Source organism: Corvus moneduloides, chromosome 9, assembly GCF_009650955.1.
Source record: "Corvus moneduloides isolate bCorMon1 chromosome 9, bCorMon1.pri, whole genome shotgun sequence".
Lineage (NCBI taxonomy): Eukaryota > Metazoa > Chordata > Aves > Passeriformes > Corvidae > Corvus > Corvus moneduloides.
Window position 1 is genome coordinate 13,221,206 of NC_045484.1, and position 27,274 is coordinate 13,248,479.

A 27,274-nucleotide genomic window follows, 5' to 3' on the forward strand; every position below is an offset into this window, starting at 1 on the left:
TGCTATTTCAATTATTCTTCACAGTATGATGAGAACAAAGCAGACCTATATGCATATTTTTTTTAAAACTGAAGATTTATTGGAAAGACATTTGATCCCATATCTTTTCAGCAATATAGGATAGTTAACATTTTATATAGACTGTATTCAAGTAGAAAAGATTACATTAAAAATTTCTTAATATTGCACTTGGGACAAGCCGTGGCTAAGCTACTAACATTAGCATTCCAGAACAAAATCATACATAGTCTTCAGAATTTTAGTGAGCTGCCTTGTGTTACCTGCAAGATTTCTTCACAGGTGCTTTCACACACATTGCTATTCAACTGAAGCTCACTGCTAAGAGTAATTCCTGTAATTTAAAGGTAAAGGCAAGCAATATGCTGTATGGTACCAGGAATGACTTTGGCAATTGCTTCATTCACATTATTTCACACTTCAGCCAAGATACTGTAGCGATTCACTTAACTCTTGTACAAGATCCCAGCATACATGTGAGAGGCTCCAATGCACATGGGAAGTGAAATACCCAGCTCCTTTTACACATTATTTCCGCCAAATTACCACACAGGCAGGAACCTTTTGTGGCTCACTGAGACAGACGAGTAGATTGAGCAGTATTCGCACACAGCAAGACTCAGTCTTCACGTGCCAGGCGCAGCATGGCTGGCATTGCTTCACATTATAGCAGTGTCTGGCCAAGGAAGTCCCAACGGGGGCAGGCATTGCAACAAAGCCTGAACGGGGACAAATCCAAAAGGGAACCCCAGCAAGCTGCAGATAGGGATTTTCACAGAACTGTAAAGGAGGAAATAACTATTGAGTCTGTACTGAGGATCAGAGAGAAATGAAAAAGAAAAAAGAAAAAGAGAAAAACCTGTTTAAAGGGGTGGGATAGCCAAGAACTGTAGTGAGTGGCAGTCTGATGGCTGCTGGAGAAAACAGGACAGGGTTTAATTATTAACTAAAATTGTTGCTCTGAACTGGTATTTAGAGACCTTGTTTCATGAAGAAGGATAAGTGCATTTTATAGAAGCATGCAACTGAACATCTGCACTGTGTAACTGCAACTGAAATCTGCACTGTGAAAGAAAAGCCATGGACTTTACAATTTGTTTGCAGACTGTGTGCAGAGGGTAGAAAACTGCAATTCAGCAGCAGCTTCTCCCCTCTTGTGTCTTGTTTATATTCCCAAAACAGGTTCGCTTACAACAGTTAAAAAGAGAAACCGTTAGCCTACCTTCACCTTTAAATGCTGCTTTACTTCTTAAAAAAAAAGTAAATTACGACTGTTAAGTCACTAAGGTCTATTTTATTAGTAGCAGCTTCAATTTTTGTGTAAAAATAGTGTCAGCAGCTTTTACTAATGACGCAACTAAACTTTCGCTTTAGTAAGCATTATTACACAAAAAGCAGAGTCATTTATTTACTTTTCATCTTAGGGTAGCAAATCACACAAGTAACTCAGCTCTCTGTGGGGACCCTCCTGATGTAAGGAGCCAGTCCATCCAGAGCTGTAGACTTACCCAATTAGCCTATAAAGGACCAGTCCTTACTGCGTGTATTCCTAAGAGTTTTCCACTGTTACTTAGCACAAAAAACATGGAGGCATTTTAACACAGACACTCTGTAACATTTGTTTTATCTTCTTTTTTGCTGTAGGTGTGTTAAGAATCATGCAGTTTGCAGGCTTGGTCTTTGGAACAATAGGGTTTTAAGTTACTGGTTTCAGTCACAGAAAAAAATAACCCACAAAGACAGACCAGCAAAAGCACAGAAAAGTATGAGCTACAAGAGAACATGAGAAAACCACACTTTAAAAACTTGATTCAAAACTCAGTGGTGGATACAAGGAAGCTGAGTTTTAGCACATGATCTGCAGACGTTCATCCATCTCTGGATGTTCATCATTCACACAAGTCTTTGTTTAAATCATGCCTTGCATCTCCAATAAAGTGTCAATAGCAAAGTGTTACATAAGCAGCCAGTGTTAAGTAATTAGCAAAACACAAATAATGGTGCTTTGGCTTTTAGGGTAAGGAAAACTGTGCTTTCAACTGCATGTTTTGTACTCTCCTAAAACCTGAGCAAGTATCCCCTTAGTAGGTGAAAAAAAAAAAAATCAGATGTCCCTTGTTTACTGCCATACTAGATGTGACTGCAGTTACTGACTAAACATGTCATACACTGTGTTTTGCAGAATTTTGTGATGCTTACCCTTTATCAGAAAGCCTAAAAAGGCTTAAAGTCTATTTTGAATCTAACTTCTCTACACTATCCCCAATTATATTTGACAAATAAATGATTCATTTCTTTAAACATAATGAAGTGCTATCTTTCTTAGCTAGAAAACTCAGACTTGTACATATGCTTCCAACAATCAGCTAAATCATAATAAGCAAAAAGTTATTAAAATAATTCAACAGGCTTATAGGCTGTTTCACTCCATTTCCCATATTAAAAAAGTTTGCAGATGTACATTTAAAAGAATACCATCACCACCACCAAACAAACTGCCACTCTGCCAGGTTCTCACTTGGAAACTTTTCATTAAGAAACTAAAATAGTGGCAAAGCTCAGCAACTTGGGCAGGACTACAGTATTTCAACAAGTCCTGGAATAGTCTGTCCTGAAACATGCTGGTATAAAGATGACTTAAACCAAAGCCTGCTCTTGGATCATGACAGAATTGCAATGCATCTGTCTGGTGCTTGCCTTTAAAGTGGTATCAATTGATCTTCTCTAGCCTCAAATAGCAGTAATAGTAACTATTAAAAAATGAGGAAATCCTCTGGCAGCCAGCAAGCAGCAGTCTATATGCACCACACTACAAAACAGTACCTCCACCCTATAATCACAGCCAGATTTTAATCACCTTGTCTGTGAACATACATGCACACGGTATCTTAAACTGCAGCGCTCAAATCTGCTCAACGGATTGCTGCACCCCACCCCATGCCATGTAACTTCCACCTTTCAGTCAGGAACTCTGGGCCTGGCAGAGCATCTTCCAGGTGGGACAGGGAGAGAGCCTGACAGAGTGCCAGGCAGGAGGCCAGGGAAGAGAGATGTGGAACATGCAGCCTGCTGGGAGGACACTGCACCTGCGTCTGCAGGGAAAACAAACAGGATCAGAAATAGGCAATGGAAGGATCTGAAGACTGGAAGAGACTGCAAAGATTAAAACCAATATTATAGGTGACTTTGTACCATTTTTAAACCAGGTGCCATTTATTTTGCACCCGGTTTCCAGTTCCAAGCACAAGAGTACACCCCCAAGATATGGACAAAATCAACATTCATGTTTCAAAATCTCAACTGGAAAATTCAGGAATCACGTATCAAATTTGGCAAGTGTTGTGTTTTCACATAAAAAGAAATCAGGTGCTATATAGGAACAACAGAATGAATGCAAGAAACTCTTAATACCTGTGATGAATTCAACAATATCAGTGGCAAACAAACCATTTCTGCAAATCAATCTTCAGTAATTTCATAGTGCCTAGCACTTACTACACAGACATTGTCAGCTTCTCAGGGCCTTGATTTTACTATTACCTTTAACAGGTACCAAAATTAATAGAAAACCCATACCAATCAGTGGAAGCTATGATTTCTCGGAAGAATGCCTGTCTTGCTTTTTACTCCACCATGTTCTCTTTGTAAAATGTCCTCTTAAAAAGTCTTCCATTACTAAGTGAACTACTACAGCATAGTGGAACTATCATCTGTAATACCAAGCATAGCAGATTGCTTTTGAAAAAGACACTCAGATATCTGAGTGAAATGACTATAAATGCTAGAAAATATATGACAGACAAATGTTTCTGGAAAAAACCCAAATCTAATAACCCTTACTGCACTGAGAACATTCTCCCCTATGAAAACATACAAGGCTACAGTAAAATAGTCAAAGATGTAAGATTTGTCAACCTGGAAAAAGCATAAGCTTAAACAACATGAAATGTGGTCCTTATTTCCATTTCAGGTATAACCACCAGAAACAACCATTTTCAGTATTTGGAAAGGCAAAATTTGAATTTGATCACTTTAATAAAAATTATTACAACCTATTAAAATCAAGGAGACTTAAGCTTTCACAATTTCAGGATTTAGTTTTTTCCACCACATAATTTCGAAAATAAAAAACTTCAAGCATTTCTTCCATCACCAGCATCCTCCTTCAACTGCCCACTGTGCCCATGAGCAGCATCATGTAATGTCTCATTACTCTCAACAGTATGAAGAGACTAAGAAGTGGAGTTAAATCTAATATTTTGACTAAAATAATTTTCACAAGACATCTGCAACAAAATACCCAGCTTGTCTCAGAAGCAAGTCTCTTCACAATAGCTTTGTCTTTTACATTTAGAATTTTTCTGTCTGGTAAGATGCAAATATAATGGAAGTCTAACATCTACAGTTATGCAAGTACACAACCCCCCCGCATACATCACTAGTAAATAATCAGACTGCATACAAGATTACTTGTAAAAGTAATAAAACCCTTTGATGCTCCGTATTTATGCTGGCAAATAGCTCTCCTGATATAAAAGGCACTTTGAAACCCAATATGGTTTGGTTCATTAAGTTTGCAAAGTACAAACAATTGTACAAACATACAATTATATTGAAGCATGTCAGCCATTGTGACATTGTCTACAAAACAAGTTTCCAATTGTTGATAACACTGGTTTTATGGGAATGAGCAGTGGTTTCAGCAGCTTTACTGAAGACATGACAGGGTTTCCAGTACCACAATCTTATTAAGTAAAAAACCCTCAAAAACTTACGAGTTTAGGGGCCCCCAAAAAAACAAGACCCGAAGTCCATAACATTCATTCAATATTTACTCCTTAGAAGTGAACTCCATCCATAGCCCGAGGGCAGAAATCTATTCAGTCGATTCCAGACGTGGTGGAGGCAGGCTCTGTTTCAAGAAGTGTTGGTACACCAGTACAGTACTGAAAACTTTGGTCCAACAGCACCATTCCAGAAGTTCACTACATGGCTGCAACATCAATCTGTATGTAAAGCTGCCTTACTCCTGCCTGTGGAAAAGGGAAGGAGGGTTAAAAATGCTGTAAAGCCAAAGCAGCTTCCTGTCCTGAACATCAGCCCACATCAGTAAGTGACCTAGCAAAAAACCTCAATGTCTTATTTTTCTGTAATTCATCTCCTACATTTAGCACATCACTCAGAGAGCATGGGATGAGTAAGGAGTTCTTCACACAGTCAAGTGCACACACATAATGATGTATTAACATTAGCTTTGCCATTATTACCTCTTCTGATTCATCCTAAATAACTGCCACACGTGAAGCTGCACAAAAGCACTTCTTACTTTCTTTTGTGCCACTTCCTGAAAAGCAAGCTGCTTGAAGAACTGTCAGGTTAAAATGGAGCTAAGCACAAGAGCGTAACGTGGGACTTGTTCAAACCAGTTCTACATTATGATTTTATCCAGAAAGCCATCACATGTGCAAGCAGCCAATGAGTAGCTTTGAGTAGGTCCAGTCTGTTGTGAGAAACCCTAAGCTAAGAGAAGCCTCATCTATTTTCTTAGTTCCTTATAGGTCAATATAGATCAACCAAACTGGATACACCTGAGACAATTACATCTGTTATTTCCATAAAGTGGCATGAAAAACTAATGCAGAGAGGTACAGTAATTCCATCTACACAACTGAGTATTTTGAAATTGTTCTATACAGTTGGAGCAGAGAAGCTTTTCAAAACAGATACCAAACTCAGAAATATTCAACCTTTCCTGATAAGAATTACGTCACATCACATGACAAGCAATTTACACTTTGAGATGTGATTTCTACTGATAAGACATACCTGAGTAAAAATATTGTGAGTCTGGCTTAGAATCCACCTTCCATCAGCATCAGGAGCTACTAATAACTTCAAAGTCCCTATGTAAACATCAGTACAGAGGGTCCAGAAATGTGGATCATGTAAACTGTAAACTCCTTGCAACTGCTGCACCTAAAAATAGAGGCAAATTTTAGAAAGTGTATTTCAGAAAATATTTGTCTGTACTATGTTTTTTTTATAGAAAATATTATAAAAGCCAATGCATTCTTTTACTTCTAGTTCACTGGGCATTTTGTGATCTTTTCCAGAACTTCTTATTACTATCTCTGTTATTGTAAGGAAGATGAAAACATACAGAGGATTTGTGTCTGTGTGATGATTTTGTGTATGTGTTGTGATTTTGTACTCTGCTGCATTTACATTCTACATGTGTTTTACTGAAACCGTTTCTGAAAATAGAGGTGTTCAAGAGAGAAAAGTCAGTTACTGGATTTGAGATGGCATTCAATTAAAACTGCTCTTTTTGCAAATGTGGGAATTTTGCCATGAAACATACACACAGCTGAAGCTCAGTCAGTCAGCAGCTTGATCAGTCAGAGCAAAAACAGCTTAACAGCTCACCCTCTGGTAGCACTGAGGCAGGGCATTTTCCAGAGAAGGAGGAGTTCTCTGCATCAAAATCCCAATGGATTCTTTTAAAAGTGGAACAATACTAGAAAGAAAAAAGGAAATTAGCTATTATTACTTTTTCAAAAGGTGCAAGGAGCAACCTAAGATTCCTTAATGCTGAAAAATTTTTCTTCAGTTCTTCCACCAGAAGCTGAGAAAGTTGCCATGAAATACCAGTACAGAAAATAAAAGCATTGACAAAATTGCTATGGTGTCCTATCAAAGGCAAGACTATTTCTCTCTCACAGTTTCCACAGAGTTAACTAGTGGCTAGTCACAAAAGATTAATGGTTTAATCACGGGATTTGAGAGGAAATCTCTTAGTGTCTTGGAAGTTATACAACAAAGCAGCTGTATAGCTCAAAACCAACTTCAATGGCAAATCATTCACAAACAACCATAAAAATACTCAACTGAAATGGGGTTTGCCTCTGTGTTTGGGTTAAGGCATATTTTTCTTATGAACTAAGATAATAATGGGGCAATCATAAAACAAAATTATTGTGGAACAGTCCAGCTACAACAGAGTTATTTTGTCAGAAACAGACAACTTGGCATATTCTTGAAGTAAACTAAGTGTAGGGTCTCATCCAAGCTCAAGGGTTAAACATTTGGAAGCAATTAGAGGTTCCCTCCTGGCCAAATAGTCTTGTTTAATCAGCAAACTAAGAAGACATTTAATACCCTTTTTTGTCATTATTACTTTTTGTTTTTTAATAAAACCAGGAGACCAGTAAGCCTATGCCCTGAAGCTACCACTAAAAGGTTATACTCTTATTAAGCATTCAGCATGGTGATTTTTTTGTTGAGGTGTAGTGCATCATGTCTGGTTCAGTAGCACATCCTAAAATTTTCAAGTGGATGACATATATCTGTAGCCCAACACTGAAGCTCAAAGAGCAATTTAATTTCAAGAGCATACAAGTCACCTAACACTCTGGACCGAAAGTGATTATGTATTTCAGAAATTGTAAGCTGCATTTCAGAGTTCAGCACTGGCATCACAGCTACACTACCTGGAGTTATGGGATTAAAAGCACACCTAAAACGTTTGTAAGAGATTAACTGGACCAGCTGTTAAAGGACACTGCAGAAGCTTTGTTTAAAATCTCATGAAGTGATGTGGAATGCACAGCACAGACCAGCTGTGTATTTGCAGATGTGAACAAATGACCTAACCATTTTAAAAAAGGTGTTTCCATTTGAACATGGGAGCAGTGCTGGCTGATGGACTGCTCAGCTCACTCCCTGGTTAAACCCTGGCCAGGGATGGGAGGGAGCAAGAGGCTGCGTGACTCTTGTCTAATGACCCCCTGGAAAAACCACCACCCTAAAATTAAGTCTTCTTGCAGGCACAATGCTTGTTCTAGCCAAATTCACTGCCTGGTGCTCTCTAGCACATGGCCTCCCACGTTTGCACTGCCACCAAGGCATCGGTTCAGAGATAGAAGCAATTAGGGGCAAGCATTAGGACCAGGAGTTGCCTGAACTGGACCTGTCACCAAGACAAACAGTTAGCAATGCAATAACTGTCAATCTGTCTAAAGGAAGCTTAATTGGAGTGTCACATTCTACAGTGGATTACAGAAGTTTAGGGAAAAAAGGTTCTCTTATTAATGAACCCATCTCACTAAATAATGTCCATGTCACAAGCACTACATCAAAGGGAGGTGGAGCTGCCAACATACTCCACTGCTGAATTGATTTCAGTTTAACTCCCTATTTAAAATGCACGTTTGCTTCTTAATAAAAACCTTGAAAGACCAATACACAAGTTCAGGATGCAAACTGAATGCAAGAATTTTGAACACTGACTCCATTCCCATAAATTTAACAAAGCCTCTGTAACTTATGCATCCAAAGGTTTCAAAAACCACACACATACAGGCTGCATATTATTTTCCCAGAGAATCAACTAAAAGAATAGAGAACGTAGTAGTCTGCCTTTTTATTGAAACATACCACTAAAAGTGAGAAAAGCCATGAAAGAAAGCTAACAAAAATGTCTAATTTGTACAACTTATTTACATCATTTAATAAAACTGTTGTACATTATCTGATGGAAGAGAAATTAATTGTCAAGTAGATTTGAAGAGACAGGCTAAGAACACCTTGAAAGTCCAAAGAATAGAGGTAAACCAGGATGTGGCTTGATGCTGTCAGTGAAAGTTGACGCACAACCCGGGTCACACCTTCTTCCTCTATCTTAGAGCCAATGTTCAGATACAAAGTTTATCTTTTGCAAAGCTGAAAAGGCCAAAAGACAGCTGCAGTGATGGGACAGGCCCTCACAAATGCTGTTCAGAGCAAAGAAGGACATGGATGCCCCTCTGCATCCAAGGGATACTAACTTACGTGGTAGTCTTACTGTAAGCCAAACTAACACAACAAACAACAGAATCCAGTTTTATGATGCCTGATGTTTTCCATTGTTTCATGCATATTACTGAAGTATAAAACCTTTAATTTAAAAGCCAAGACTCCAGAGAGTATGCTCTTTTCTCAAACATTAACTAAAACCAGTATTACTTAATCACTAAGAGGCACTAGAAATATCAGTTCCATTTCATGTGACTGAAGAAAACGTTAGGGAAGATGACAAAACCAAGCAGGCTGAAAATATGGTTAGAGACTTTGACCAAGCTCTCTCTTTTTTTTGGCTTCATCATTAGTGAAAAAAAAACCATGCGGCTGCCTCCACAGCAACTATTGCACTGGTGCTTCCCCCCTTGTTTGTTTTAATTTATGAGATTATTGAGGAAAACAAATAATGCTGAATTGTCACCAAGTGGAAAGCATTCTCATGCATAAGCAGTCAGTAAGCTTTGCTATTAGAGACAATTCCATTGCTTTCTGATTACCAAGCCTTAAATCTAAAATATCACACTCTTTTACAAGACAATAAAATTTGAAAGAGGCACCAACCCACAGCAAGATTTGGGTTAAAAACATACTCTCTACAAAAGCCAGAAGAGCAAAGGCAGCTAATGTTACAGCACATCACATTCCCACACAAACTGTTACAGAAGAAGTGAAAGGTGTTCCAACAAATAAAAACAAACTAACTATTGAGATGAACATGATAAATCCAGCCTGCCACTACTACACATGGATTGATTAAAAATTAAGAGTGAAAGCATCAAACTCTTAATTAACCTGCATCACATTCAGATACTACTCACATCCCTTCCAGTGCCATCCTGTTTGTGCCACTGTTTCTGTAGGCATAGCTAGCAAGACCCTGCCATTGTCATGATCTTGGACTGCAAAGCTGAAAACAACTCTGGGTAAAGAACCCTTTACACAGACATTGCATGCAGAGCACAGCAGGAAATTCATTCAGTGCTCTCAGCACTACAGAAAATAGAAGGTATTTGTGACAGGTTTCATGGAAGGTAAACAAACATTGCTAAGGATCAAGACCAGCTATGGTTCTTCAAATACCATAGCTCAACATCTACAGCCAGATTTCCAAATTCTGGGTTTTTCCCCAGCCATCATCCATATCGTCAGTGTGAAGAGTGTTGGCCTAGTTCAGAACTTTAATAAAATTTTTTTATTAGGCAATGGCAATTTTAATCAGACTACAAGCTTTGCTTAAGACAAAGACCACAGGTTTAACATTTGCTTTACTGATTTTGAATTCTTTGTTCTCATAACAATGTAGCACCTTGATTCTCAAGCAAGGCTGACAGGTACCATTACTCTGTAAATAAAGGTAGTGCTTGACATTTAGCAAAAATGGCTTAAAATAACACCACCAGTAAACATACTAGTTTGGAGGAGTTTTGCTATAGAAAGTTCCTTCTGAATCTTAGTGAATGCAGCACTTCATTAAAAAAAAGTAATTTTTTTTATACTGTTATGCCTCAAACATGAAAGACCCCAAATGTTACTGGCACACCCTCCCCTGAAGCTCTTTCATATTGTATCATGTTCAAGCAGCTCTAGATTTTATGCAAAAAATTATGTAACCCGTGGAAACAACTTCACTAAATGACTGAAGTAAATTGCCTCATTTCTTTGACCACTTAATATGCAGTCTGCATGCTCTATGCAATCTAGTATCAGATTTAGTCTACTGTGCCTTTCTAGAAACATGTGGGTCTAATAGTGGTTTAGGACAAACTTGATTTATACCAATTGTGGCTTTTGCATGGTGACTAGTTTCACATAGCTGACTGAAATACTAAAATTGCTTCAACATTTCAGAATAAGGCTTAGAATACCAAGTTTAAAAACTAAATGAATATTTAGTTTTAAATATTGAAAGCAGTTTAGAGACTTGAGAAATTGTTTATTGATTCAATGCATATATAATTATGTGGACAACACCTTGGAAAAAACTTGAAGAGTGCCAGCCTGAACTACAATAAAATAGTCAAGCTTCTGTTAAAAAAAAAATTTAAATGGTGGTAAGACAGACTTGTCTATTTTAAGCATGTCCTATTTATGCTTTACTTGCATAAGATAGTAGAGAATAATCAAAGAAAGAGTCATTAGATATTAGTGGTTGCATCCAGGAAAATTCAGATCCCACACAGGATTTTCACTGGGCAGTCAGAATGTTCTGTGCTAACTCACGAGGAGTTAGGCAGAGAATGTCACCCTAGAGCAGTCTTAGCAGAGGATCACAAGAGCAACAGAGCAACTGTGTCAGCAGCTGACAATTTGCACTAATTAGAGATGCTGTCTACAAAAAGGCTCAACCATTTGATTTAAACGCACTGCTTGACTTCTCTGAAGAAGCATTTCTTAACCCTTCTGCACTTACACAAGATAAAACAGGTTACAACGTGGAGTCTGTACAGCTTTACACTGCCCCAGTAAGTTTTTCAGTCATCTTATACAGGTATTTTTGTGATTTCTTTTGCAAGCGTGGCCATCATTTCAAACAACTGAATGGAGAGGACCCACTAATAGGAGCAGGCAAGGCTTGAATAAACCAGGGAGAGCTGCCCAACACTGAAGCAAGCAAACACTCAATCGAAAACGAATGAACAGTTATCTCACATAGACACAAGCAATCCTAGATTAAGAACCGTGATTTTCCTTTGCATTCTCATCCAACAGATTTGATATGCTATCAGTTCACCAGACATAGTTCCATAAAAGAGAATAAGGATTTCTGTTCTGCCTTTATTCCTTCTTTTTATACAAAAGTATCATAGAAAGAATACAGATTAAAAACCAAAACCCTAAACAAAACCAAACTAAAACAAACCCCACAACAACAAAAACCCCCAACAAGACAAGAGAAAAACAGGAATCCTGGATCTAACCTACCCCCTACTCATACCCTGCACACTCTGTAAGTCAAACTCAGACCATTAAGCAGTAACTTGGAGAATACAGTTCCAACTAGGGCAAAGTCCCCAAAAACCATTAAAACTTTTGAATGACTTTATCAGACTGGCTTTTGCATTTCTGGCTCAAAACTATGCTTCTTTTATTACAGCCACAAAGATCCTGATTACAGAACAGATCCTGATTTTTAAACACCCGTGGATGGGGTCTGCTTGTTGGGGCACACACATGCTCTTACTCCACTTTACCTAGTTGGTTTAACTAGTAAAAGGGATACAAACAAAATTGACAAATATTCATTTGAAACAGCAGACAATTATTTAATCTGAAGCCAGATTTACCCCAAAAAATTATGTCCTTCCCACCTCAAACCCACAGGTATCCCATGAGCAGACAGACAATTAAAAAAACCCAAACAAACAAAACCCAAAATCCCCCTCACATCCTGAACTAGACATAGCTCTTGCCATGACCAGTTTAAAGTATTTCTGCAGTGTTATTCCCCTCAAATTTTAAATTTCACAGCACTTCAGTAAATTTTTTTTCTCTAGGTTAGATTTAGGTGACTGTAAAAGATTAAGTACAAAACTATTATATATCCTAGCAAGCATCACCTGGGCTCCCATATTACTGTTACAGAAGATCACCTTATGGGAAAATCTGAAAATCTTTTTGTGCTAATTCTTAAAGAACACTTCAAACACAGCATAGTGAAGAATAGGCAAAATTAACAGTGGTTTTATGTCCAGAAGTGTAAATGAAGATTACTAAAGTCAAACACCATAGAAAGGCACTCAAGTTCTCAATATCCATCTGAAACTGCCAGTTATCTAATTTATAATCTTAAAGTGCATTTCAAGCAAAACCATCAATAGTTAAGTCTGTTGGACTGCTTAGAAAACAAAATATCATCACAAAACCACCCAACCCTGCAATTAGTGCTCGCTCCACTGATGTGCCAGGATGTGTCAGTCTGCAAGAAACGCAGGCTTGCTTCTATCAGCTAAGATGCAGCTGACTGCACTGATAGCAGAATTATTCTACTGATCATTTATAGCATCAAGGACCAACAAAATAACATCACAGGCTGAAGTCTGGCATCAGATCAAAAAACACATCAAATAGTGAACTTCTCCAGCATTTTCAGCATAGAACACGGGTCTCAAATGTTCCTTCTATCTGTGCTAGAAAACCTATCAACAGCATTATTATGACACCTCTGTTATGGAATTCAGTGTTATTTCAACTACTGTATGAATGGAAGAAAAAAATGAATTGTCATTCATATGGTATTTTCTGCTGTACACAAAGCTAGACCCTTAAAATATAAAGTGTATGGAAACCTGTGTTTTAGCCAGCCACCACCTCTACCTCAGCAATAGTTTCTTCCCCCTTGGAAACATGCACATTTTCTTTCCCATTTTCTGAGATTTCAGTAACAGAAGTAGTTTGTAATAATTTGTCATTTATGAAATCACAGAATGTTTAAGTCAAAACCTCCGAAGTTTATATTAAAGTGGTGATTTAATAGTGATTTCTATCACCGACAGTTCTGTGGGTGTTGTGTCTGAAGCCTGCTGCCCTACTCTGACAAACAGGGAGATTCACATCAACAATCCTGTGAACGCTGCCATGCACAAGCCATAAACATGCCATACATGGTATGAGCATAAGCAGCTGCAGTTCATCAGATGACACTCACCACTGCCGAACAGACAAAGGTGTTCAGTTATTAGGTTGTAACTGGAGTTGTGGTATGCTACCCTATGCCACCATTGAAACTGCTGCCAAAAAAGCCTTATAGCATCACTGAATGAAATATTTGCTTGACCAGTCTAATCCAAATAGCTTCACATTTACAGTGATCTTGTCCAGGAGTACTTGAAGCATTTCCATCAGATCTTAAAAGGAATAAGGATGTCTCAGCGTACAAATACAAATAAAAAGTTCTTGTTGAGGTAAGAAAACAAAATTAAAACCTACCAGCCTTGATTTGTCAAGGACAAGGGCACATCCTGTGCCAGCAGTCTCGACTCTGCTGCCCTGAAAGCATTCTGCTCCATTTACTGGAGTACACTGGTTTATATAAGCATGTACTAAATACAGAGATGAATCTTTCTACAGTTTGAACCTGAAAGACATTTTTGTATTATTATGCAAAGAAGGACAAAATATGCAGATTTAAGAGCTGAAGTTGTAGCTGAGGAAAAGGGAAAGAAAGACAGCTCATGTAAGAGCTCACCAGAACGGCTGTATAGAACAGAGGTAACACACCACTCTTGGAAGAAAAGCAAATGTTATAAGTCATTAGCATAACAAAAACCCTTTTTCTTCTGAGCTGTAATTTCTGCTGTAACTAGCATCAAAAATACTACCAAATACCAGTGATAGCAACACTTACCTTACACCTATAAGTAGTGCTATCAGCATTGAACAAATAGGATCTGCTATCATTAGACCATAGTTCTGCATCAGTATAGCAGATATGATTACACCAATACTTCCCAGCGTGTCTGCCACAATGTGCAGAAATACACCTGTAAGAGATTAAGTGATACCATTACAACTTGCTATTCTTAAAGCTAATGCAGCATTTCAGAGATGTTTTACAAAAAGAAGTCTCAAGAACTAGATAATATGATCTATACTTGTTAAATTTGTGGTCAGTTTTGGGTCCAACACGCAAAGATTTTAATGTATTTGTGGAATATGGGCCATTTGAAGAATTTACATTCTTTTCTGCACTTAGCAGTAATAAGTATTTCATAGCAAGGCTATTAAGTTAAACAGTGATTAACAGCTGCAGCTAGACTTTTCTCATTCAATACCCACTCATATTATAGCACAGAAACTCATAGTCCCTGATGCCTACAGTAGTGAGTACTGTATAAGATGGCCAGACTGTTAGAGAAACAGTTCTGTGAAGCTTTGACACATGCTAATGTTTAACTGACAACACCTTCTAGAAGTTACTTGGCAAAGAAATCCAAGACAAATAGTTTTGAGAATTAAACTATGCTGCAGACATGAAAAGCTTTACTCTTACTCTGAAGAATAACACTGCCTTCAAGTACAAAGAAACACATACTTTGCAGCTAGTCAAAGTTTAGCCTTTGGAGCTCTCTGCTGGCAGTGACTGGAAGTCATTCAGAAACAGCTTCTTGAATGCAATTCTCCAGACAGATAATCCCCTCTCCTAAAAACAACACACGACTATAAACCAGCTCTTTGGGGATTTCTCCAAGTCTACATTTGTACTGGGTCTGGCTGGGACAGAGCCAGATTTCTCCAAAGCAGCCTGCACCAAGGCCTTCTGTTTCTCACAGCCCCACAGCAAGAAAGCTGGGGCAGGCAAGATGCTGGGAGGGCACCACAGCCAGGCCAGCTGATCCAAACGGACCAGAGGGATATTCCACACCACCCAACACCATGCTCCCCAGTAAGACTAGAGTGTTGTCTTTTCCAAGTAGCTGTCGGTCAGACTTCCCTAGGCAGTGATCTGCTGGTGGGAGGTAATTGCTTGTGAGTGACTGTCTCAAGAGTGATGGACTTTGTATCACTTGGTGAGGTTTTTCACTCAATATTGAAAAATTAAAATAAAACCAGGTCTTTTTAAAATGCTTCAATTAAAATGAGTCTTTCACAAAAAGACTGACTTTTGAGTATCTTCAACTGAAGTACTGAGTATACATATACATACTATGGTGTACTGTAAATTCTGGAAGAACGTGTAAATGTTTCCTTTTCAAGGACTACAAACAAGCCAGAAAATCATCCCATGAGAGAAAACCCTACGTACATTTGGGTATGCCAAATAATTACTACCTCCTCCATCTCATAATTGCCTCCCTTCAACTTCCGAACATTTAAAAAAAGTAAAACAAAACCAACAAACAGCCAACCAAAGATCAAAACCAACATCTAAATTATCCATAACTAATGCTCAGGAGATCAGGGACTCCAATTCTACTTCAAGAAATTTAGATGCATTACCATCTGCTCTAAACCAACTCTAAGAGCTTGATGAAATGCATATTTTAAGCTCAGGTACTCTTTAACAATTATATCAATCTGCATTTTTAAAATACCTTCTATCTTAATCACACTGTTCTTCATGTTACAGAACATATATTGCAAATAGGCTCCTTAGGTTTCTGCTTTTAACCACTCTTTCCTAGTTTTTCATTGATTTTTCAGCATCAATAACAGAAGCCGAATCCCAACTTTTGGGATGTCTCTTTTAAACTGTGTTGACACTGCACTACATTTAGACTTCTGTGAATGTCTTGACATGTCATGCACAGAGTACAGCAGAGCTATTTACAGGGGGAATGGAACTTCATTAAATAGCTCCTTTAAGAAAAACGTGGCATTTATCCAGAGGGACCCTCTAAAACACGTGTGATAGACCCAGGCAGGCAGACTGATAAAACCAATAAACCATCATACTTATTCTCATCATACCTTGTAAAATCTGTTTGCTGGATCCAGCCATCACTTCAAGAGAATGGTCATCTGTGAAGACAATTATTGACATATTAACCTAGACAAAGGCTCTCTCTAGTGGTCCTTCTGTTACACTCTTCCTTTTGGAAATGTCTTGAACAGAGGCTGCTCACAATGACCAGCTTTTACTCAAGCTATTGTTTTTTAATGCAGCAATTAAGTCTTAACATGCATTTTTTTAAATAAAACATCACTTCACACAATAGATTTCTACCTATGTATATATAAAAATAAATAATATACATTTGTTCTTAATTAAAACAAACTGAGAGGGAAGACCTTGCTAGTATATAACAAAATAAGACCCCCTCAAGAAACCAAGTCATGTACACAAGTGAGAAGAGTAGGTTTAAATAAATCTGCTAACCAGAAATACTTCACTTAAGCAAGCATTTATACCTAATGTAAGACAACAAGGATAAGACTTGGAGAAAGAAGAAGTAAGTAAAAAATCTTCTCATCCAAGCAGATTAATGCCTCTGTAGCATTAATCTGAAAGATATTTTAAGAAAAACTTGTTAAGGGATAGCAAAAGGCTTCTAGTGAAGATATACAATAATTTACACAACAGATGATTTGAACACCAAATTGCACAAAACAGATAGCCACATTCACTGGTCTACAAGGGTGAGGGCCATGGGGAAAGTATGGAAGAGGCAGCAGCAGGGAACTCCTGCTTTCCAACCAAATTCCAGGAGAACTACCGGAAAACAAATGCCAATTTTCTAAGAATAGCAGGGAAGGGACAAGTAAATATTTTTACACTCTTTCTCACCTCCTGTCTGCCACGTCCCACACTATTCCCTGCTCTGAATGTGCACATTTTGAGTCACATCAGCTCCCAGCTTATAGCTTAGGCAGGAAGGACTGACAACCCTGCATTACCACAAGGCTTTCACTTGCACTGTTTCAAATAGGTGGTATCTACACAATCTCTTCTCCCATAGTGAGGGCTACTGATCATATTTTGCATGAATGTCTCTTCTCAGATTGTTTGCCTTCATAGAAAAGATTTAAGCATAGCTAACATAACATGTATCTTTTTCATAACCATCTTAAAAGAGATTACAACTACACAAAATGGGGAAAGTCTCACTTGAGATCACAAACCAAGTACAACTAACAATCCCTAAGTACCCAAAGTTCATTGGTTCATTTTTTCTAATATCTTGAGCTGTAAAATTATTCAAATGGAGAACACCAGCAAAGCAGTTTAACTTTGTCGATTGATTTTAATGAAAAAAATGAAATAGGGCACTTAATAACTAATTTCACTATATTGCAATAGCATACAGCTGTTCCATCTTTTGCCAACACATAACATTACGGTGAACATTCAAAAACCAGAGGTAAAGCAAAATCTTTAAAAAACTAACACTGAAATTACCGCAAGTGAAACACAAAATGAGTCACAAAACACGCTAGTTGCAGAGCACACCAAACATTTAATGAAGCTATGTCCAGGTATAATCACAATAAGCTGCCAGCACATTTTTTTTTTTTTTTTTCAGTGAATTATTAATAGCAGATTTAGACTGAGTCAGGATGATCTGTGACATCAACTCAGTACTTACCATGACAATAATCCTGACCATGAGAGTGTCCATGGCCGTGACCATGAGTGTGTCCATGGGAATGTTTATGTTCGTGGCTGTGCCCATGATTTCCGTGACTGTGCCCATGGCTGAGACCACCGTTAAATAGAGAATGGCTGTGCTCGTGCCCTATAAACAAATATCACCATCAGAGCATGATGAATACATAAATGATGAATACAAGTACACTTACTTTTGTTTCTCAGCTACTCAAACCTATTCATCTTTTAGGTCATCTTAAAGTATGCCTTTAAATAAGTTAAGAAACTTAACAAGCTGTTTGTCATCTACAGCTCTGCTGTGCAGACTTATTTTATATATATATATGTACACATAAAATACACCAGATTTGAGAAGTGCTTTTATACATTCCCACTTCTGAGACTTGTGCTAGACTTTTAATATAATTTGAAAAATGTACACCTAATTAAATATAAGCACTTTAAAAATAGCTGTTTTAAGAAACCAGAAATTGACTGTCATTCACAGATTAAAAATTCAAGCTTAGATTGCTGCTTAAAGACCAAAGACTATGTTCTTTCACCAGTATATGTAAGTTTATATGTTAAGCTCAAAGAGAGACCCATAGGCTTTGCAGAAAAAAACCCCAGAGTGTTTACCACGTGTATTTAGACAAATAAATTCTGCATTTCAATTCAAAAGACACTAAGCTGAGAAGCATCTGAAGCAGAATCATCTCATGCTTAAAGTTTGGTTCAGATACTGTTTTCTAAATTTTCCAGCAACAACCTTGCTTAAGTACAGCTTAAATTTGTCCAAAAAGATGCTCAGCAAATCTCTTTCAGTAAGGTGCAGAAGAGTGCATTAACTCCAGAAAGCAGATTCTGGACTTCTAGGTGTTCCAGTTAATGGATATTAACATGAGAAGTACAACAGTGGCATACCAGGGCTAGTAATAAAATACAGAAGTCAACAATGCAAGAAGAGGTCACAAACACATTTGGCTAGGATTGCCATTAACAAGACATCAAATGTAATACTGGGGTTCTCATTGGGGGTTAATAAGGTCCTGGAACACAGGCTGCCACTAAAGGAAACAGTACTGGAAGTTACATCCTACCAGAGCCATGTGAATGCCCGTGACCTCCATGCTGAAAAACAAATATTCCTATGAGATTTACAATGAATCCTAGTATGGAAACAGGAAGAAGTCTCTCATGATGCACATCGGGAGGCTCAAGTGCTCTCTAAAAAAAAAAAATAAAATGAAACAAACCAAAAAGTAAACATAGAGTTTTACAATCTCTTTACGTTATTAAAAGGCACCAAAAAACTACTTAGATACAGGAGCATTCTTATATATAACATATATATATAGACATACTTTAAAATTATTCTGGGCTTTCAGTTTTTGGGATGATACATAGACCAAATCTCACTGTCTGAAAATAAAGTTCTATTATTAAAGCTGTGAAAGTACAGTAGCATATTCTCAAGAGTCTAGCTCAGCTTTATCATAAGATTGAGTTATGCTGTGGGATGTGGCTCAACACCATTTGAAAACATTCAGGTTTGTTCCAGTATGTGGATTGCTTAAGTCACCACCTGTAAGACTTCCAAGAGACTAGAATGCCATTTCTTCCTTTCTCCTTAGAAAGGTGAGGCAATGAGGGTAATGAAATGAAGACTGAGAACAAATTATGACATTTTTTAGAAATTCTCAAATCTAGATTGATTTTTTTTTTCAATTCTTTTTTACCCTACTTCCTCTGGAATTTTTTCCCCATGAGACATTATAGACCTAATACAATTTGCATCTGGAGCTAAGTATTGATGAGTGTAAATTACTACTGGCAGAAGAGAAAAACATTCACCATCTCTCCACAAGGATGAAAGGTACAGGCAGTAAATAGCAAGGCAGTAAAACTTCTAGCAGATGTAAAATTTTAAAGCAACTGAGAGAAAGAGATTCACAAGCAAAGAGAATACTTAGCATGGGAGCTCAGATCAGCAGGAAGAGAATTATCTTTCAACATTGCCCTTGACCCTGTCATTGTTTTTAATTTTTGTAGTAAGTTTTGCTCCTGTATCTAGATTTGGAGTAAAGTTTTCCCAGGCTTTTAGGCAATTTCAGCCCAGCTTTAACTGATTGTGAAGTATTTACAGGCCTAACAATGTAGAAAAATGTTCCTGAAAGCTCTTCCCAATTCTCTGTTAGCAAAAGGAAAATTCAAGAGACTTACTCTGAACTAGAAGTCTAAACAAATTTACAGTGTATTTCCCATTAAAAAGTAAAATTATTAATTGAAGCTGATTAGCTCTTAATCCTTGATGTTGCCCTTAATGTCTAAATTTCAATCTTGAAATTATCACCTGAACCATCATGTAAAACAAATTCAAGAAAAAAGCCCTTGTAAATGTTTAACCTATCACTATTTGCCATTTATATCAGACTTCAAGATTTGGAAAACAGTGCTCTTTCTTTAACAAGCTGGTCCAACCTCACAGAATGTTACTTATGACTAACTTCCCTCCTCTGAATGACTAGTTTGGGCCTTTCTTTCTTGGCCTCATCTGTTCTTTAACAATGAGAAGTGAAGATCCTTCTAAAATATCCTTAACTGGATGAAAAAAAGGGACAGGCTCCATCTCACAGAATCTTTACACATAAACAAAATACACTATTTAAGAAGCTAGTACCAATAAACTGAAAAAGCTGGGCTTCTCTGTCATGAAACAGCAATTTCAGACGGCCCCATTCTCTGTTCAAATCACAGATTTTTAATCAACTATGAACATAATTTAATTTTTCAATTCATTAATTTCAATAATTTATTCCTAGTAAAAATAGAAATGTTTATCCATATTAATTATAGAATGAAATAGTGTAATTGATTTCATAACATACCTCAACACCTTCAGAAAAAATGAAGAATGCTGTAAAGATGAGGAATAAACCATTTACAAAACCAGCAAGTACTTCTGCTCGAACATACCTTCAAGAAAAAAAAAAGCAATAGCAGATATTACCACCTTCGTTTAAATGCTGAAAATTAGAAGTAGAACTTAAGAGACTGGAATGCAATCTTCTAGCTCTCAAACAGTTTTATTACACAGGGATTTGCTACATGGAAGATGGCATATAAATTATGGATGACTATATAAAACTGGCCACGTTGTATTTTGACAGAGACCTGATCCAGATCAGCCATTCCCTGACCTAGATGAAAGAAATCTTCCAGTGTCAAAACCTTTCCATTTAAGATTACGTCTACTCGAAGTTACGGTATAAACGCATATTTGGAAGCCACAAACTAAGATAAGCATGCGAAATCTAATCAACATTTTCTGATGTCAAGTTACGTTTAATATTAAACAGACATATATTAATTTGCTTCCCCTCTCAAAGGTGAAATTTTAGTAAAAGTTTTAAGTAGAAATTAATCATTCTAACATCAAATTTTGACAATGACAAACTGCCAGCTTAGAATAACATGTAATTTCACTGTAGCAAACATCAGACTTAACAAAGTGGGGCTGTTATCTGATAAATGGAACACCAGCTGTTTAAATGCTGAGCAGTAATTAATACAGAACTTGCTTTCACTGCAATTAGTTCATGGTACGATTCTCTCTAAATTGATTTCTATGCACACTGGAGCTTCCACCTAAATTAAACTGTGCTTTAAGTTTCAAACTATATGATTCACACGTAAGCAAGGCAGCTGAAGCTAAGTGCTGACACTCAAGTCAATAATGCTGTGGGGAATGCCCATGTTGCAACTCACTTGCTGTTAGTCAGTATTACCAATTAATAATATTGTACCACCAGTATTGTTTTATGGGGCACAATTGCAACGTTCAGTGGAACCAAGTGCCTGCCAAATGCCAGCTGCAGCAGGTAAATCCACCAAAGGCAGTATGGGATGACACACCTCAGCTTTGAGGCTCTGTATTAACGGCAGTCACAGCTCCAAATCCTGCTGGTTCCAAGGATCTTAGTTTATAATCTCCAATGCAGCATCACTGAGACTTAGCTCCTTTCAGCTGTAACTTCCTGTTCCAAAGAAGGAGTGGGACACCAGCAGTCTGGGAATCGCTGTCGCACTCCTCACTGCACTGTGAGGACAAACCCAGGATGTGGCTGCTCGTTCTTCACTGGTACCATTAAAACATGACAAGGCAGGGCAACTTTCTGCTCTGTAACTTGTTTCCACTAGCATGATCAGAGAGATCTTGGAAGTGATAAACCTTCTTCCCAAAAGCAATGCCCTCATATTTTTATCCTTTTTAGTGGGATATTAACTTACACGTTGACATAGCTCACCTTAAAAAACCCTTCACTTTCAACAAAGTTTTTCCACATTCTGCAAAAAGCTTTTGTTTGTACAGTGAAAAGTGACTATCTAAACATTTACTATAATACATGAAGGTAACAGCCTGGAGTTTCTTACCCATATGAGAAAGCATCGTTTGACCTCCATTTTGAAATAACTGAAGCTGCTAATCCAGCCAATAGAGCAGTACAGTCAAAAAACATATGAAAAGAATCTGATATTAGACCTAAACTGGAAGAGAACAGGAAAAGTGTTATGTTTCATATGCTACATGTTGAGTATGAAAAATAAAAAAAAAAACCACAGACATTAATCTTTTACACACTGGCAAAATACACCGTGTTTCTAAGCTTCAGGCATGGTTTTGCTAGCACAGAAGAGAAAGAGACATCCACACTTCATCACCAACAAAAATATGATGCCAAAACTGCTTTTGTCAGCTTAGGGAAGGCACTTTGGAAGAGTGCTTGGCAAAAATATCCTCCTAGCATATGATTTTGGTGATAGTGAAAGGTGGTTTCCACTGACACAAACCAAAATCCCTGGAGTAGATGTACCCACAGCCACATCTCTCATCAATATAATTCAACCTTAAATCTTTGCCTTAGCAGTGGCAAGGCACTGACTAGAAGATACACACCTCTGAGATCTAGAGGCTGAAGGAATTAGAGGCTGAGAGGCTTATTTCAAAGACCAATGTCAATATTGATTGACGAACACAGTTAAAGGAAACCAGCATGCTAAAAAGTTCAAAGCAACTTAAATTAGTTCATGAGTTAGCCAGTCAGTAGAACTTGTATCAGTTTGTAGGCTACAGGTAAACTGTAAACAAGAGTTGCCAAAGTTTACCAAAGTACTCATGAACAGGTTCTGTAAGTCTGCAGGGAAGTACGTGCATTGAAACAAAAAAAATTGCTTCATATTTTAAAAGACATTTGATACAGAGGTACTGTTGAGCACTTGTTAGTCAATAGTCCCAAAAGTTCAATTTTCCCAGTCATTTGGTTATCTAAGAATAAATACATTACATACACAACTTACTTCTTGGAAACTCAAGCACAAGAAGCAAGTACTGGTTTAACAAGTTCTAGAGGATAGTTGCATACTCACATTGAAGTCAAATACAGTTTCATTAGCCAAAATTCCACCACTTCACATTAAAAAGCCAAACCATTTCAGCCTTACTGAAAACAATTACAACAGTAATCTTAAGTGATCCAGATGAAACACTCAACACTGGAAGTAGATTTGAGGGAGAGGAAAGAGAACAAGTGTCTTGCTCTATATAGTTACACATATACTTTATGGATACATACAGAGTTATACATACACACAACTGTAACATATATGGCAGAGGAATGATGGCATGGTAAATTGTCCTTAGGTGCTATGGCCACCGAAGCAGGAGAGATGAAGCTGTTCTGAACAAACTTGATAACAAGACCCATAGGCTAGATGCCTACAAAGCACCAAAATGGAATTTGCTATTGAATTCTTAAAGGGGTTTAGTGACATCTTCCCCCTTCCCAAAACCAGGTGACATCTTTAGGGAAACAGCTCATTTTAGGTTTGTTTCTGAGCAGTTAAGAAGATCCAGTGAGGAAAAAAAAAACCACCACAAAGCACACCAAATATTCAGGTAGAAGGCAATTACTGACAGGAACTTAAGTTGTAATGATTATGAAATGGAAGGAATAAGCATGGCTAAACAGAGAGAGCTACTGCTTTCTGAGGTATTTGGGTTTTGGTGGGTTTTTTTCTTTCTTTTTTCTTTTATAAAGCCTTCCGGGAAAGAGAAGTGTATAAGAACTGCGACTCTAACAAAATCCCATACAAGTTCTAGAACCAGAAATCATACAGCAAGTTATCACGGCACAGAGCTCACACCTGCCAAGTCTCACTAAGGCAAGACTTACCTTAAGGGCAACACCAATACACCCGCACTGCTTTCAAGACCTAAGCTAACAATTGCAGGTGGCCAGAGGCATGTGGATTTATCAGCAGGGGTCAGCAGACTGCATCTGCAACGCAATTCACCTCCTGGCATAACCATGCTCTGTATCATAGGTACAGCTACAAGTGATTGAGCTGCACAAATGGCAGGAAGACTGGTAAGAGACCAATCTCATTTCATCTGAGGCTTTTTTAAAGTGACCTGTACAGTAACAAGACCTTAGAAAAAAGGGGTGCAAAGTGATTACTAAAGTAATCAAGCGATCCAGTCAATGACCAGCAATACGGTGAACCACAGCAACATGGGATTCATGCAAGAACTCCTGTTAGAACCAAACACATCATCCAGAGTATAAACTAGTAGAAACCCTGTACTCAGACACACTGTGTCTAAATAAAGACACTTCCACAGCTGATTTAGTTTAACATCAAATTAAACAAATGTGCACATGTAGCAAATTTCAACCTTAAACAAGCAAACAAGCTCTCAGCCAGCAAACTCGTGACCAGTGACAGAACTCAAGGAAAAGGCATGAAGCTGAGTCGGGGGAGGTTTAGAAATTAGACGTTAGGAAAAGGTTTTTCACCCAGCAGGTGGCTGAGCACTAGAACAGGCTCCCCAGAGAAGTAGTTGCAGCGCCAAGCCTGACAGAGGAAGGACAACACTCTTATGTGAGTTCAGGAAATAACCTATTTGGCAAACAAAAGCTCAGGAGAACTGTAAGGGCAATGGAACTGTGTCTTCAAAATGACAAAATAATTTTCCCTATGGGGTTCCTTGTTTGCTTGTTACATGTTTGCTCTTCCAAGGCATGACCTGTCTGCTTTGACTGAAGACATTCCTCATTATGTTCTCTGCTACCCCTGTCTACTAAAGTGCTTACTAACACACTGTTTTGTTCTAGCCCAAAATCTAGGCTTAGAGATACTTAACACTAGTGACTTGAAATACAAATGAAAGGTTCAACTAATGGCTATGCAGCAAATCCTAATTCTTAATCTCAAGTATGAACAAAAATAAGTAAGTGCCTTCTGAATTCCAATATGCCAGATTCTTCAGTGACAAAGTTCTCTAAGTGTCACTAAAGTTTCTCAGTTTAGTTTTCTCATATACAGGACTTTTTATGGTCATACCACCAAAAAAAATTGTTACACTTAAAAAGACAGACATCAGAACAAAGTCACATGAACACAAAGCTCTTTGTATCAGAACAGCTAAGAAAAATATTTACATCTGCTGAGTTACTAGAAAAAAAATCCATACTCAAATAGGCAAACTATGCATACAATAACCCTCACACAATTGCAAAGTGAATCAACATCAAAGCCTAAACCAAACACATTCAAAATTATCTGGGTGCTGCCAAGATAGTCTGTACCCATGACAGTGCTGCATGCTCACTGGTGCCACAGTAGCAATTACTGTAATCAAGGTTAAGGATTTTATAGTGTCATTTGAGAGATTCAGAACAACATGGCAAATATTAGGATGCAACCGTTTCCAAATTCACGTGCTCCAGTCGCTCAAGACTTTTAAGAGCTCCAGTAATTTGTGTCTATAGTACAGCTTTTGGTAAAGAGGACACTGCAGGACCTAAATGACATTTCCATGCCAGTCCACTCTGAACTGAACTATTAACAGAGACTGAAATATCATCATAAAACAACTTCTCTATCACTAATGAAGCATGATGGAAATACTGGCACCAGTGCCTGTTCTCTACCTTTATACTGTACACCAGTACTGAAGTTATTCTGCATTTCCACTTTTATTTTGCTACAGATTTTTCAGGAGCAATTTAGTCAAGTCTCTTCCATTTTCTTCACTCTTGTGAATTTTTGTGCTATGTAAAGTACCGCTCAGCTATACAAGGATGCATCAATTCCTGTTTTGCCCTCGAGACAAGGATGTTTGAGTCAGCGATATCCAGGAATCAACCTACAGACGAAGCCACACTCCCCAACAGAGGATCTCTGCGGCAAGCGGCAGCTACAGCCCCCGAGTCCCGTAAATCAGGCCAAAGCCAGGCTTCCTCCTCAGCAAAGCACCGAGCATAACAGCAACTCCAAACAGCATTCCTCCGCAACGCGTCGAGTCGCGCCCGCCAGCCGGAGCGCCTCCCCCGCGTCGCCGGGACCCGGCAGAGGGGATGGCGGCACCGGTCGCTGCCCACGAGAGCGGTCCCAGTCAGGGGAAGCTGCCCAGCCGCCCCCAAGGCTCTGCCGAGCGGCCCCTCCGGACGGCGAGCCAGGAGGCCCGGCCCCGCCGAGAGGAGACGTGGCACTGGCCGGGCGGGACGCGCCGCTTCCTGCGCGCTGCAGCCGCGCTCGCCCCGCCGCGCCCCCGCCCCGGTACCTGTTACTCCAGATGCCGTAGAGCAGCTCCACAAAGGCGAAGGAGAGGTTGAGACAGAGGAAGGAGAAGAGGTTGCGGGAAGTCTTGTCCGCCAGGATAGACCTGCGCACGGAGCACACCGCGGGTCACCGTCCGCCGCTACAGCGCCAGGAGGCCGGACCCGCTCGCCGGGCGGCCCAGGCGCCTCGGCACCAGCCGGCACAGCCCCTCCGCGGGGGCTCGGCCGCGGCGCCGGCAGCGCCCGGCCTCGCCCGCCCTGGGCCACTCACCTGAACCAGCCCGACACCTTCCTGAGCAGGTTGAGCCTGGGCGGCTTGTACTCATCGTCCTTGATGGAGAGGGGCAGCATCTTTCCGGCGGCGGAGCCGCGGCGCGCCGGGCCGGCAGAACGGGCAGGCGGATCGGGAGCGCTGCCCGGCCGGCCCACACGCCGCTTCCGGCCGCCACCGCGCCTGCGCCGCCGGGCACCGGGGCTGAGGGGGCGCGCCGGGGGCCGGGCCGGGGCTGCGGAGGCTGCTCGGTCTCGGGGCTGCGCCGCCCGCTAATGAAACACAACACACCCCGAACGTGAACTCGTATCCGTCCCGTGCCAGCCGCTCGCTCGCGTTCCGCTTGCGATGCCGGGTGCTCTCGGCGCAGCTGTTGCGGCAGCGCCCGGCACGGGGCGGGGGCGGCAGAGCAGCGCGCTCGGCGTGTGACAGCCAGAGCCGCCGGAGCGCCCCGCCCGCCGCAGCGCACTGGACTACAACCCGGGGCGTGCCGGGAGG

General features: G+C 39.3%; 1 protein-coding gene across 1 annotated transcript; it reads right to left on the reverse strand.

Annotated features, from left to right (window-relative positions):
- Window positions 1-1,292: 1,292 nt before the first annotated feature.
- Window positions 1,293-27,213, reverse strand: SLC30A7 (solute carrier family 30 member 7). Its single transcript, XM_032118716.1, has 11 exons — window positions 26,777-27,213; window positions 26,508-26,609; window positions 22,316-22,429; window positions 20,770-20,857; window positions 18,982-19,108; window positions 17,880-18,029; window positions 16,264-16,314; window positions 14,201-14,336; window positions 6,445-6,535; window positions 5,845-5,994; window positions 1,293-5,051 (listed from the first exon to the last, which is right to left on the reverse strand). The coding sequence occupies exons 1-11, from the start codon at window positions 26,854-26,856 to the stop codon at window positions 5,004-5,006; spliced, it is 1,137 nt and encodes a 378-aa protein (XP_031974607.1). The 5' UTR covers window positions 26,857-27,213; the 3' UTR covers window positions 1,293-5,003.
- Window positions 27,214-27,274: the final 61 nt, after the last annotated feature.